The 15,304-nt window shown below is 41.8% G+C and overlaps 1 protein-coding gene across 1 annotated transcript; it reads left to right on the forward strand.

Moving 5' to 3' along the window:
• Window positions 1–4,084: 4,084 nt before the first annotated feature.
• On the forward strand, window positions 4,085–8,013 carry LOC120573862 (zinc finger protein 486-like). The gene is made up of 5 exons (XM_039823743.1): window positions 4,085–4,291; window positions 5,038–5,200; window positions 6,384–6,442; window positions 6,533–6,599; window positions 6,694–8,013. Exons 1-5 carry the CDS (start codon window positions 4,175–4,177, stop codon window positions 7,902–7,904), a joined length of 1,617 nt encoding a protein of 538 aa, XP_039679677.1. The 5' UTR covers window positions 4,085–4,174; the 3' UTR covers window positions 7,905–8,013.
• Window positions 8,014–15,304: the final 7,291 nt, after the last annotated feature.

Genomic DNA, 15,304 nt, shown 5'->3' on the forward strand with positions numbered 1-15,304 from the left:
CCCCTGTAGTCAAACACCCTTCTCATCAGTTAAGATGCCCCTCTGGTCAGCTCAAGTGCCCATGAGGTGCTTCCCCTTCCCCTCCTCTCTCTGTGCACGTCACTATCAAACTGACACTGGGCAGATCACAGGTGTGTGACCTTTCCTGGATAAATAAAGCGTAAAGAAAATCAACAACAGCCGTTTCAACGGATATCAATCAGCTGTTGTATATCAACATCATAAACATCTCCAAATCGTCTTCAAGGCCAGGAAACGTAGTTACAGTAGCAGTGTCATAAAGCATATCCTCAGCTCCCTCTCACTCCAGACAACGCAATCCATCAGATCCGCTTGATCCATGAATTGTTTTCTGCTCCGTAGTTAATGAGCCTGCAGTCTGGCAACAAGGAATCGACTCATCCTCATACTCTCCTATGGATTTCAGCATCACAGACATTACAGATGGTTGACTCCTGATCATTTTTGTTATTGATTTTCATTACAAGGCCAAATGTGGCAGAGCAACAATGCAGGAGAAATGACCACATAAATCCGTTGTGATACATGCAGCATGCAGGAGGTTCTACTCTGTAAAATGTACTGTCTGCAGCACAGACAAACATCTGTGATTAGGAGCGCGAGTGTCATCCTGATGAAGAAAAGAGGCAGACTTCACTTCAAATGACATTTCAAGTTTGGAGTTTGAGTGAAGTTTTTGTTCATTTTACTCATGTATAGTGAGCTTTAACACCTAATCTGCGGTTCAGTGCTTTTGTCACGATATTCGCATTTTTGTATTGCATCTTAGTTGCTCTTCAAAGTTAATTTTCACCCCCAGTGTAGACAATTATATGCCCCAACTACAACTCGGGCACACTGCTCTTGCATGGCACCATCGTTTTACTTTATTTAACCGGGACAGAGTCTCACTGAGAAGAAAAATCTCTTTTTCAAGAGAGTCCTGGCCAAGACAGGCTGAGTGAGGAGCTACCAATTGATTCCACGCAGAGGGAGCACAACAACGCCTGCTTTCCCCTATTCCTTGCTTTAGGGACTTGGCTGTAATGCATTGCAACACAGTCACTCTGCAATATACTCTACCTTACTTAAATGTTTAGTTCTTGGTGAGATTGATTCTTCACTTGTTTGTGTGTTGTTACATCTGTGTTGTAGTGTTTTGGGCCTTTTTGAACAAACAGTCACAGGACCTAAGGGCCCCAAAGACCCGGACTCAGGTACCAAGTCCTGTTTGCATTTGCACTGTATCTGAAGAAATGTGAAGAGTGATAATAGATTAAAAAACTATGGTGTGGTTGACAATGTAGTTTTCACTACATCTTGCAGATAAAATTACATTTCTTTTCTCCTTTTATCTTGCCATTTTTTGAATTACACAGATATCCAACTACATAACTGTACAGTGTTTCCTTTAGGACACCCCTCCCCCCCCCATGAAACGGAACTGACACTTCGCTGCAACACAAACTAATATATTTATTCACCTCTATTCACACACACAATGAGGCATATTTTCAGTTGTGATTGAACTGTATTTTTTGAATTACTATATAGGCCAACTTTGATCTTGACATATAGGCTAAGCATTTTGATGGTGTGAAGCGCGTGTCCGCGCTATTCTCCGACATGCACTCTAACAATGCAGCCCTATTTCTGATACCGTGGGGGACAGAAATGTTGCCGTGGGGGGCCGCCACGGTCAAATCAACAGAGGAAACACTGCTGTATATGTAATTCCTATCAGATCTCTCTCACACACACACACACACACACACACACACACACACACACACACACACACACACACACACACACACACACACACACACACACACACACACACACACACACACACACACACACACACACACACGAGAAAAAAGCAGATCAATTCCTGCAAGGACAAACATTAATCTCCTCCTCTCACACATGGAAGGAAGGCAAGAAGGCACTCATTTACGTTTACTGTACAGCACATTCCATTACAAGGAAAGCTTTACATTAAAATGTGTACAATGAAAAGCACCATGCATACAGAAAACTATAAAACAAGAAATACAAAAAAGGGACATGTAAGAGAGACACTCACAGGCACCAAAATAGGTTGTGTGAGTGGGAGAGGTAAGGAGTTGTGGGTTTACAGCCGCTCTTCTCTCTGAAGTGGAAATTCCCCTGGAGGAAATCAGCAAGAAAGTAGAAACCATTTATGTGTTCACTCCTCCCTATTGCAAAGAAATTATCCTGTACAAACCCCCACATCCCTGGGAGCCGAGCTGCCTTGACCTTCACCACGCTCTACCTGTTGTAAAGCCTCTCAATTTGCAGCCCATTTTGCGCTTGATATAAAAGTGGAGCGAGTTCGAGCATCAGAGAATAACACACACTGACATATTCATGAATTCCAAATGAAAAACAAATGGACACAAGCAAAAAAACAGCATCCAGTTTACTTTACTGCACAACTTCAGAGGTAACAGGACATTTATGGGTTTAATGTTTAAAGTGCTCATATTATGCTTTTGGGCTTTATTGCTTTCCTTTATTGTGTTATACATCTTTTTTGTGCATGATATAGGTTTACAAAGTGAAAAAGCCCAAAGTCCACCCTGAAGGGACTTACCATCTCCAACAGAAAACACTGTTCACAAACTGCTCCAAACAGCTCTATTGTAGTCCAGCCTTTACTTCTGTGACAAACGTGCGTCACTTTGTAACACACGTTATAATGCGCGCCTAGCTGCTAGTATGACACACCCTCATACTCTGCTTCTGACTGGCTAGTAGTCCTTACCTAGCTACTGCACATGTGCGACTCCCAACAAAGATGGAACAGAAGTGAGATGTCTCACTCTGTAGCTAAAACAGAGAGCTCAGCACACAGGGTGAAAAGAGGAGCTGCAGCAATGTGCAGTATAACAAATGTATGGTGTTTTGGAAAAGTAAACCATGTATACCTATTCTGATATAACCTTTCAATACAATTATGAACCTGAAAATGAGCATAATATGAGCACTTTAAAGGAAAGAATAAGTTCAACCTGCACAGCTTTCACACAAAGTCAAACAACCTGCAAATTATTTTTCTTGGTCTACTCACAGGAGGAAGATGGTTTTTCCATTGACAGTTTATTATTTGCAATTCTACAAATATCTGTCCCAGTGGAAAGGCCTCTGCTTGACAAACCAGAAGGCCTCTTAAAGAGAGAACATCTAAACAACAAACAGCAATTCAGACAATTACATTATGGCCACATGCTAACTAAGTTGTTTTCTCGGTTTGTGAATTAAAGTGACTGTGAAAGGCCACTAACAGTGTTTAAGGTAAAGGGATTTGATGTTAAAAGGATCAAAGCATGTCTGGATCCATAGGATGACGGATGTATATTATAAATTAGTGATTTTGTGGCAACAGGAATTAAAGCAGTGCTTCCCCTGCTTATTCTTTATAAAATGAAGAGGATACCATTCTTGTGGTTCTCTGATGATGGAGTGTTGGCCAAAATGCATTGGCATATTAAATTAGACCATAGTATTGAGTTCTTTCTTTAGCCTACATGTATGGTATACACATGTTAATATGACAAAATCCTTTTTTCTTTTCATCAGTCAAACCCCTAAAAATCTTTTTTACAGGAGAGATGTGGGCAGAGCACAGTAAAATGGTTTTGTCTTGTCATTACTGAACTGGGCTTTAAGCCTAAAGTTACATTCATTAGACAATACAACTTTAGATGAGTAATGCAGAACAATAAATTTAGGAAAATAGCGTTATTACATTGTTAAATTCATTAAATTAAATGAGTCCTCACTTATTTGTCTCAAACATATCTTACCCATGGCATGTGATGCGCTACTTTGGCACAACAAACACATACTACAGATAAACATTTAATATCCAGGAGGAATTCACATTATAGACACTAGCTACTGCTGACTATCCCTGTAACAATTTGGCCACAATTAAGCACATCGACCAAAAATGGGACCGACAGCAATATAGCCTACTAGGTTTCAACCACAGACTGTATAAAATCAACATTAGCACCAGGTGCTTTTACTTTGGAGGCCATTAGCCGTTGGACGAGACAACTACGTCACATCCTCTATCCGCATCAGTGGCTCTAGCAGTCTCTTTGCTAAGCTAGCCGGCTGATAAGTGCAGGAATTCTTAAATATGGCCGATTTAACCACTTTTAAAAATGAACTCACGCTCATCGTTAACAACCTGGCCAAGGCGGTGGTGACGGAGGTGGACAAAGTCTCTTTGAATGAACAAAATCCCGTAACCGAGGTAAGCTACTTGCAGCTAACTGTAGCTAACAGCTAACTTTACGTTAACTTCCGGTGTAATGGCTGGAGGTGTTTTGAATGGTAGAGCCATTGTTATAATAGCTTTGCTCTCCACGCATTAGTCCCCTCCAGTAACACCAAACTCCATTCAAAAATATTTTAAGCACTTACACACTGTTACACATACATCATAACAAACAATTTAGCTAGAGTTTAAGGCGTGGAAATGGGTGTTCAACATAGTTGGGTGAATTTAAGACCGTATAAAAAAGGAAAAACCCTACCCTAATACAGTTCGGCATGCTTTCTATCAGTATTGATATGTTTTAAGTTGTTTACAGATTTTTACGTTATGATAACGTCTTATAATAGCTATGTCACGGTATTTGTGTAAAAAGTCTCCCTTTTGAAAATAAATATATATTCTTCAATAGCCTACTGTAGATAAGCAAATCTACACAGTATGATAAACTCATTTTGATATCACGGTAACCTATATAGCTGCAACCATATACTTCTTTGTATGGATGCTGTGTGTCTTATACCTGCAGTTTGGGATCTGTAAATAAAATGATCCATCCATCCATCCATACACACACACACACACACTACTAGTAAAAGTCCTTACCTAACTAAAATGATGTAACTAAAAGTATGTAAGTTGTCATCAAAGTGTACTTAAAGTAAAAGTACTTCTTGCAAATGGAGTTGGCCTTTAACTTTCAGTGAGTATTGTCATTCTTTCAGGACAAACTCAGGGCTCTGGTGGACAGTTTGTGTGTTGAAGCCATTGATAAAATCCTGAAGATGGTTGAGCTGGCTGCTGGGAAGCAGAAAGAGACTCCAGGAGACCTGAAGGATCTGCCTGAGTCTGATGAGACCAGCGAATGTTTAACGAAGGCGACAGAAGGTGATCTAAGAACACAGAAAGCAGCGTTCATACAGGGAAGCTACAACAATATTGTTCAGATTAGAGGTTTTCACAGGTCTACTCAGTTTCTAGCAGTACTCAAGTACTGTACTGATGTACACATTTAAGGTACATGTACTGTAACAAAGTCTTTATACTTCTAGTTCACTACATTTATCTGACAACTTTATTTACTTTACAAAATAAGATTTTTACCCACAAAACCTATGAAGAGTTTATAAAATTGGATGTTTTGGTCTAAATTAAACTCCCCTGCAGTTTATACAGGTACAGCTGAAACCATTATTCCATTCATCAATTTGTCGGTTGACAGAAAAATTAATGTGAAACTATTTTGATGGTTGAAGTCATTTTTTTTTTATGTTGCATAGTCAGCAGGAATAGAGTGGTGAGTTGCTTTGATTTCCCTCGCCACCACCATCCAATATCTTTCACGAAAATCACAACTAATACTTGCAAAATAGAGCACACATTCAGCATAAATTTAGAGCTGACGGAGATGCAATCAGAGTTCTTTGCCTTCTAAAATATAATAGTAACAGTCACAGGGTACATGTTTATACTTTAACTATATTTCGATGATTATACTTTTACTGAAGGAACGTTTAACAAGTGCATGCCAGATGCCTCCTCGTCAACAGATCTTTCTGCGAATTACTAATCACTACTAAAAAATAGTGATACAAAAAAAATACACACTAATAATGCAAATGTCAATATTTTTAACAAATCTAAATTGATACAGAAATGTAAGATCTAGTAAAATTCTTGGGCTTCCTCTTTGATATTATAATAAGGCGATGACAACATGATTATTGTGCGTAAGTAGGTTTTCACATTAAAAAACATTTTTCTTAGTTTGGTTCTTTTGAGCTGCTGTAGCACAGGAATTTCCCCAATGTGGGATTAATAAAGTCTATCTTATATTATCACGGTCACAGTAGACACAGTAAGAGAAAATAGACAATCACTGCAGAAGTCAGAAATTATTGAATATAAGATACACTGACATTTTATTTCATAAAAAGAAATGATATATTTGTTTTAAAATGAAAAGAGGTGCTTTAGACATGGGATGTGCAAAATATTGACTAAATGTGCAATTTTCACAACATGAATGTGTTGTGATGGTTTAAAGCGGGTGGTGTTTCCTGGGTTTCAGGTGGAGCAGGTGGAGGTGAGAGCCCCCCCACGGAGCAGACCTACATCCTGGTTTTCAGGGTCAGTGAGTGAATCCACACCGAATGAAGATGATGTATATCCTCCACGCTCTGAACAAACTAAACACCGGTACTGTTTTGTGTTTTGTAGAGCGCTGCTGTGGACTCCAAGTGTCTGCTGGTGCCACTGCAGAGCGCTGCTAATGCTAACGCTAACGGTGAGTTTATCTGGGACAACAACCAGTCCTACACTTGGAATCAGGAAGATGATTCCAACGATAACTGCTTATTACAACATTTCTTTGGTCACAGGTGAAAATCAAACCGTCTCCATGGGGGCGACCGGTGAAGCCACGACTCTGCACAGTGAGCACTCCACCTCCTCCCCTCCCACGCAGGCTGATGTCCCCGACCACGAGTACGCTCGGCCCTCTTCCCCGCCGCCCAGCGCCGCCTCATCAGCGAAGGGCGGAGTCTCGGCAGCACGCAGCAGGACACAGCGCCGCAGGAGCAGGCTGACAAAAAAACTCAACACGTCTCCTACTGAGACAGCAGAAAGTTACTACCAGTGTTCGCGGTGTGAGATGCTGTTTCCAAACACGGAGCGACTCTCTGACCACGAGAGGAGGTCTCACCCCGTGTGCTCGGTTTGCGGAACGGAGTTTACCAGCCACCTGAAACTGCGCGAACACGTGACGAAAGAGCACGGGCTGCTGCCGTACACCTGTGACTACTGCCCCAAGAGATTCAACCACAAAGCTCACCGCAACCTGCACGTGAAGGCGAGGCACACCGGAGAGAAAACCTGCCACTGCGACGTCTGCGGCAAAGGTTACTCCTGCATCAGCATGATGAAAACTCACCGGATGACCCACTTCGAGAAGACGTTCATCTGCGACGTCTGCGGGAAGAGCTTCTACCACGCCGGCCACCTGACGCGCCACAAAGTGGTGCACCGGGAGGAACGGCCGTACCAGTGCTCCACCTGCGGGAAGGGCTTCAACCAGGCCGCCAACCTGCACACCCACCAGGCGATCCACACCGGAGAGCGCCAGCTCTGCTCCATCTGCGGCAAGAGCTTCCGCTTCCTGAAGAACCACGTCATCAGCAAACACTCAAACGATCTCCCCGCCGACGAGCTGCCGGCCAGAGACGCCATCATCACCTGCGAGGTGTGCGGGAAGACGTTCCCCCACATGTCGTATTTTAAAATTCACCAGAGGCGGCACACGGGAGAGAAACCGTTCCCCTGCGACATCTGCGGGAAGAGTTACTCCATGAAGCAGCAGCTGAGGGACCACAGGTACACCCACACCGGGGAGAAACCGTACAGGTGCACCCTCTGCTCCAAAACCTTCCACCTGGCCACCAGCTTCATGAGGCACCGCAGCATCCACACCGGAGAGACGCCGTACAGCTGCCTCGACTGCGGCAAACACTTCCGCCTGCTCACCTTCCTGAAGGCTCACCTGCAGACCAAAGCTCACCTGAAGCAGACACAGACGGTCACCTCTGACCTCTGACCTCAGATCAGAGCTCACAGTTACACTACATGGTCAAAAGTATGTGGACAGGGGGCGGCCTCTAGCTCACCCAATAAGAGCGTGCGCCCCCCGTGTAGGCTGAGGCCTTTGCAGCGGCCCGGGTTCGAATCCGACCCGCGGCCCTTTGCTGCGTGTCATTCCCCCATCTCTCTCCCACCTTTCCTGTCACTCTACAGACTGAGCTCATAAAGTGGCGTATGTACGTCAATTTGTATGCCATTTTGGCGTGTTATCAAGATGCATAATCGCTTTTTAGCGTTTATCACAGTCGTTCAGCTGCCTTTGACCTACATTACGTGTGAATTTTTGGCGTAGCGAGTAGTATGAGAGGTTGTAAGTCCGGAGGGTGGGTGATCACGTCCCGCGTGTGCCATTTTTTTCAACATTTTTTTTTTTTTAAGCCTTCCCCAATGTTTCTTTCCTAAACCGTTTATTGTTTTCCTAAGCGTGTGACGTTGGTCACAGTCATGTTTTTGTTTTACTAAAGCCTTTCCCAATGTTCTTTCTCAACTTTTTTTTTTTTTTTTTTTTTAACACCCATGTGATGTTGTTCTCGCCATAGTACAGCACGTTCTCGCAATAACACGCCAACTGACGTTGCCACTGTATACAGCGTAGACATACACATGGATAGCTCAAAATGCGTACAAATAACACGCCATTTGGCTTTTGGAAAGTAGCGTGTATGTTTACGCAAAGTCATGATGCCATGTTGCACTCTGAAATAAAAGGGGAAAAAAGCACCCCAAAAATAATCTTTAATAAAATATTCGATATGTGGAGTTAAAGTGCAAGTCCATTGTTTTTGTTATTTTTTAGGTTGTCATATAAATTAATTGTGTTGCTTCCCGGTAGTGTTCCTTATGTATTCACGACAGCCATTTAAACCTTGCCTTGTTAAAAGTGCCTCATGAAACATGTTCTTTTGTTCTGCTTATTAGTCGAAGGATGTTGCTTTGCCTCGGGCATCAAGTCATGCTCCAGTAAGAGAAAAAAGAAATGAAGAGAGTCGCGCTGTCTGTGCTCAAATTTAATTAACCTTAATTTAGAAAAGTAGAAGATGGGAAAGACGTTTCACTGTGATTTCACAGGTACTGTCAAGGGAAAAACTATTGAAATTTCAAACAATCTGTGTCTGCACTAGTTGTAAAACTCCGATATCAGTCGGCCCACGGGCACCACAACACCTCAGTAATGGGTTTGTTTAACACGGAGCCACAGTGGTGATCTGATGGGGAGAGACACTGCAGTCAGCGCTCCTGTGCTCCTCTCACAGTGGTCAACAGACAGACAGCTTAATAAGCAAAACAACGAGAGTTCAGTTTCCCTCAGCAGAGCAAGAAGGTACAGGATGAAAGACCAGACACACACAAAGAGAAAGAGGAGAGTCTTCAGATCAGGAAACGTCTCCAGAAAATCTCCATCTTGTGATGCTTTTAATAGATCTCTTAGAGGAAACAACAGCTGTGTGTGTGTGTGTGTGTGTGTGTGTGTGTGTGTGTGTGTGTGTGTGTGTGTGTGTGTGTGTGTGTGTGTGTGTGTGTGTGTGTGTGTGTGTGTGTGTGTGTTGTACCTTCAGTCCCACAGGTCTCTCATTCTACACACATTTCTACCCTCTTTGCGTGCCCTCTTGACTCCTTTCCTCTAACTCAGTTTTCATCTATTTTTGTTATCTTTTTGCAGGGTATGGGGAAACATTTCAAAGTCACCGGCGACAATGTCAAACGTTTCTTCACATCACAGCCCCTGAGAACACGGAGTTACTTTACAATGTTGCACTAAATGCTACATAACTCTACTTTTATAAAATATAATTTAAAATACTTAAATATCTACACAAATATATGATTGAAGTTTCTACAGGTATTAATCCAGATGAGGGGTCATATTACACAGCAACAGTTAACACATTAATATTGAGAAAAAAAAACTATTTACAGATTTAACATCCAGAGAGAAAAGTACACATAACATATTACAAGAATAATGTTGCTAAATAACCATAATAACAGAAAAAAAAAAAAAAAATCTACTAAGCATTTAACTTAAAAGCACAGTGATTCATTCAGAGATCATTTGAATAGTCTGCCATACTTTATAGATCAAAATTATATTTCAATCAGGAGAGACTTCGTTGCAAATATGCAAAGGTTTATTTGTACTAATGCATATGACATGTACAGAGTCTTTGGAGATTAGACTCCATCGTTATAAAAATTAAAGTGGTAGAGAAGCCAAGGCATATCCTCTGATGGAGTCTAGACACTGGTGGTGGTGGTGAAGGAGCGGTCTGCTGGAGGAGGACCCAGGGTGCCGTGGGTGACGATGACTGGAGGAGGAGGGTTGCACACTTTGCCTGAAATGACAACTGACAGCAGCAGAGAGAAGAAGCGAAGCCATGCTGTGATTGGCTTGTGAAATTCATGGCCAACTCTGGTTGGTTTAACTGAAAAGTGAAAGCCTCCAAACAGCTGATCAGAGAGAGATAGATAGAGAGATAGAGAGATAGATAGAGAGATAGATAGAGAGATAGATAGATAGATAGAGAGATAGATAGAGAGATAGATAGATAGATAGATAGATAGATAGATAGATAGATAGATAGATATGAAGTTTAGAAGTCTTCCTGAAAGAATTTACACTGAGCGGGTCACTTTTTGTAGCTTAATATTTTTTCTGTTTTTCCTTTGCTAGACTGGATACACACAATGTGTTTGGGTGAGAAACATTGGTTAAACACTGATCAAACATAACACAGGTTTGTTTGCAAGAAAACTCCACAGGGAACCTTTAACTACATTCATTTTCAGGTGGGATAATGAGATACAGGTCAGTAAGTTAAGGTAAGCAAGAAATGGAAAGTTTAAACGTCAAGGAGACAAATGAGCGGTGAGATTAAACAAAAAACACGAATAAAGGCAGTACCACAAAGTAAAACTTAAGAGCCTTTTTAAAATTAATTCCACGAATCGATGACTTTTTTTTTTTTTAACTATGAGATTTAACACATTTAAATGCTAATTTCACAAATCCATGTATAATTGCTTTTCAGATGTATCAGTTTGTGAATCGATATATAATATAATTAAACAGTGTAAATGATTCCAGTGGCACGCTCCAGACTCCGAAAATGATGTGAAACACTGTGTCAAACCAGTACAGACAGGTGGCTCTCTGCGTGTGGATACATTTTTCGGTACATTCAATCTGGCTGTTTACTCTAATGACTCAACGTCTTGTTCTACTGCGTTCCCTCCGTGACTCTTTGATGGAGCCTTGGATTCTTCTGTTCACTTGCAGCTATTTTACCTGGCTATTCATCAGAAAACTTTTCTGAATGGCCGCCAACATCGCACCATCTGTCTCCACCTGTCCAGTGCTGGAGGTGCAGCATGAGATATTGATATGTGGTGCTCCAGCTCCACCTGTAAGAAAAGGAGAGAAGGGAAAAGGTGCAGATTAATAACTGCACATTATAATAGAAACGTGCTGCCCCATGAATTAGGCAGCCATCCACTGAGATAATCAGACATAAATACATGTATGTCACCTTGATCTGTGCTGGTGTCGTCTCCCGTCGAGTCATTCGGTGCCATTTTAAATGTGACAAATGTTCAGTGAAACTTGTGCTCTGAGCGAAGCCTGATGTGTGGATCAATAAACAAACGCATGATTCCAGAAAAAGACAGAATGTTCCTTGATATGTGTTTGAGAACAGCTGTTGGAAGCCACAGAAGTTTGTGCCCTGCTGAGCATCTGCCTTTGCAAATTGATTACCCAGGGGGAGGCCTCTGCTCTCCCCCCCCCCCAAGACACACTAACCACAGCTGCTCCTTTGATTAAAAGTTAAATGCAAGTCCGCTGTTTCCCCACACACAGGTCCAACTCTGAACTGGGACCAATGCAATATGTGGAGTCAAGTAACACCTATTTCATTTATATAGCCCAATAGCACAAATTTGCCTTGGGGGCTTTGCAATCTGTAGCCTACAAGACCCTCTGTCCTTTTTGAGCCGTGTATCGGACAAGAAATTCCCCCCCCCCTCCCACCCCCAAAAAATCCCTTTAACTGGGAAACAATGGAAGAAACCTCAGGAAGAGCAACAGAGAAGGGATACATCTCCCAGGAAGGCGTGCAATGGATGCCATGTGTACAGAATAGACCAACATAATACAATTACAATTCAGAGTACAAAAATGATGCACAGAATGTGAACATATGAGGAAGATGGATTCAGAATGTCTAGCAGCTTCCAGGTGTTGCCAAACCACTAGAGCAGTCTGAGCAACACAACCTCCTCTCCACCATGTAACCTGGAAAGAGGACGAGCTACACAAACACACAAGCTAAACTGAAGCACTTGCACTGAGAGGATGAGAGCGAGAGAGAGAGAGAGGCTGAATCTCCAGGAAGACAGAGATCCAGATCCAACATGTGGAATGAGTTACCGAGGTGTTATTATGGAACCCATGCAACTTTGAGGCAAGGCCCGCCCTTCAATAGCATTCACACACTACTATTGGCCAGGCGTCCATGCTTACGCAAGGTAATGTAACCCGATTTGTTCAGGTCCTATCCCCTGACCAATCGGCTAGCCTAACCTTAACCACTCAAGGTCAATGTCTAACCCCAACCAACCGATCGAGCTGCTGCGTAGGGCGGGACTTGCCTAGAAGTTACCGTAGGATCCATAATAAAATGTCAACGACAGCCGGGGGGGAGAGAGAGAGAGAGAGAGAGAGAGAGAGGTCCCAGGACAGCCCATAGTCCAACACAGAGAGAAGGAGGGAGAAAGGGAGAGAGACAGACAGAGGCACACAGCAGTGCTTGTGGGACACAAACAACAGAGGGTTATTTGGCTATCAGAGAGTTATTATTAGGGCCCGAGCGCCGATAGCAGCGAAGGCCCTATTGAAACTGAAGGAATTATTTTTCTTCTTTTTTTCTGGAAATTAATCGCCTTTTTGGGGACCTTATCATACTCAAAAACTCAAACTTTGCACACGCATCAGGCCTGGTGAAAAATTTTATATTTTAAAAAGGGTTTCGTAGATAGGAGTGAAAAAAAAAAAAAAAGCCTTGCTAGCGCCCCCTACAAAACTTAAAAATGTAGCCCCTGCTGTACATTTGACGTAGACTTACGAAATCTGGTATGCGCACGTATCATGTCAGGATGTACAAACGTCATTAGAGCTGTCGTGTGCGCTGTGTCCGACCATTGCACAAATGTAGGGTCACGTGGAGTGGTGTCCGCCAGTAACCCCGACACGCATGGAGGAGCGAGGGCCCGTCCAACGCTGCTTGCAGCGGCTATTATTATTATTATTATTATTATTACTATTACTATTATTATTACTATTACTATTATTACTATTATTACTATTATTATTATTACTACTATCACCATCATCATCATCATCATCATCATCAAGGACTATGATGCTTAAATTATACATTGAGGCTAAGAACAATCCAAAAGAACAAGCAACTTATTGAAAGTTAAGGCAAAAAGATGAGTTTTGAATTTAGATTTAAAGATCTAGATTTATCCAGAGGAAGCCGGCAACATGGCCCCCCGTAAAAAGAAAATGCCACAAAAAAATATGAATGTTATTTAACTGTTCACAAAATACAGTAACATGAGCCATTTTAATTAGCTGGATACATGGTTGAACGTAATTTGCGCTTACCAGTGTACCGCCATGTGTACTTCATCCACAGCAATCCCCACCAATCGCCCTCAAAACATCCCAGTTAGAGTGTAAATGTCGTAAACATATTCCTTGTAAATCTTAACAATAACTCACCCCCCCAAAAAAACAAGCAGAACCATCCTGGAAATGTACTTCCCCTGATCCAGACTAAATGAGATCAGACAGGTAGGAAGGGACATGCCCATTTACAATTTTGTAATGTCATCAGTAGATAAGAGGAGATAAAAATAGACTATTAATCCCACACTGGGATTAATACACAATTCCTGTGCTACAGCAGCTCAAAACTATGTTGTTGTTTTTTTACACACACATTAGAATAACACAAATACACATTAAGTAGACAGTAGCACCTCAAAGTCTGGTCTGACATGGATCAGAAGCCATTAAAGAACAGCTGAAACTGGAGGACAGAGGCAAAGGGGTCAGTGTCAAAAAACCAGGATGAGACTCATAACGATTGCAAATTATTATTATTACTAACTGTCGGATCAGGTTGGATGGAGTCTGTTAAAGTCTGAGCCAGAGAAGAGGATGGTAAAATCACAGTGTGTGTACAGCTTTTATGAATGGAATCAGGAGTTGTTGACAGAGAAATAAGAAAGAAATAATTTTAAGAAAAAAAAAAAACAGCAAACAAGAAAAAAGTGTTTGTTAAAGTCTCAGCAGTAACTCTCTCTCCCCATTCATTCAAATTTAGCTTTTTTACTCCGCAGCATGGCACGTGACAGAGGTATTTGTTAAATTAATCCACACAAATTCATATTTTGTAGTATTAATTTGTGCAGGCCGTGAGGCTAGCCTGCAGCTGGAAGGCCATGTGGTTATTAGAACTGTCAATCTTCCGCTATAATACCATTCGAATTCCATTTGATATTTTTTGTAATATTCAAATAATATTCAAATATTTAATGCTCAATTGCAGCCTGTTAAATAATTTCTACTACACTACTCTGGCTTAAGCATTGTCAATGCCACTACAAGCATGTGGTACTTCTATCATTAGCCTGGCCTTGAGGGGACCTGCACGCAACTTTGTTTACATTCATTTTCCACCACGAGCACACAGTGGCAAACACAAATTAACAGAGAACTCCGTAATGAAACATTATATAACAAGTGTAGTGAAATGGCTAGCGGAGCTCGGTTAGCACAATGACATCATGTTAGAAAGCACAGCTGAAACAATTTGTCATAAACAAGGTAAGTAACAAACTATGCTAACTGCATTAAAAACCAAGCCAAACTGTGCTGTCAATACTATTTTAGTGATTTATAAGCAACCTGTTTCTTGCAGATTGTCACGTTACTGAGAATACAGCATCATATATGAAAGTAACATATGAAGTCGAAGCTAACTGACAGCTGTAGGGCAGCTAACATAAACTTTAGCTTTCTCCATGAAGCTCCCAGCTAAGCTTATGTTACTATACCTCGTGACGCAGTAAGAAAACAAGAACGAGCTAACTAATGTTAAGCACTTTGGCTCCATGGATGTCGATTTTAAAGTCATGTTAAAACCATTTCCCGTCCTTCTTACGATTTCCAGGCGCAGCCTGTCACTCCCACTCGGTACGTAACGTTAGCTTAGACCTCACAATGCCTTGTGTTTCTCACTCCTGCTAAATTATTGTTCATAAGACGTGACATGAGTGACATGTGGG

Source organism: Perca fluviatilis, chromosome 15 (assembly GCF_010015445.1).
Source record: "Perca fluviatilis chromosome 15, GENO_Pfluv_1.0, whole genome shotgun sequence".
NCBI lineage: Eukaryota > Metazoa > Chordata > Actinopteri > Perciformes > Percidae > Perca > Perca fluviatilis.

Coding starts and splice junctions, on each gene's coding strand:
- LOC120573862 (XM_039823743.1), top strand. CDS start 4,175: ATGGCCGATTTAACCACTTTTAAAAATGAACTCACGCTCATCGTTAAC. Junction 4,292..5,037: donor AACAAAATCCCGTAACCGAG/GTAAGCTACTTG, acceptor TCATTCTTTCAG/GACAAACTCAGGGCTCTGGT. Junction 6,443..6,532: donor CCTACATCCTGGTTTTCAGG/GTCAGTGAGTGA, acceptor TGTGTTTTGTAG/AGCGCTGCTGTGGACTCCAA.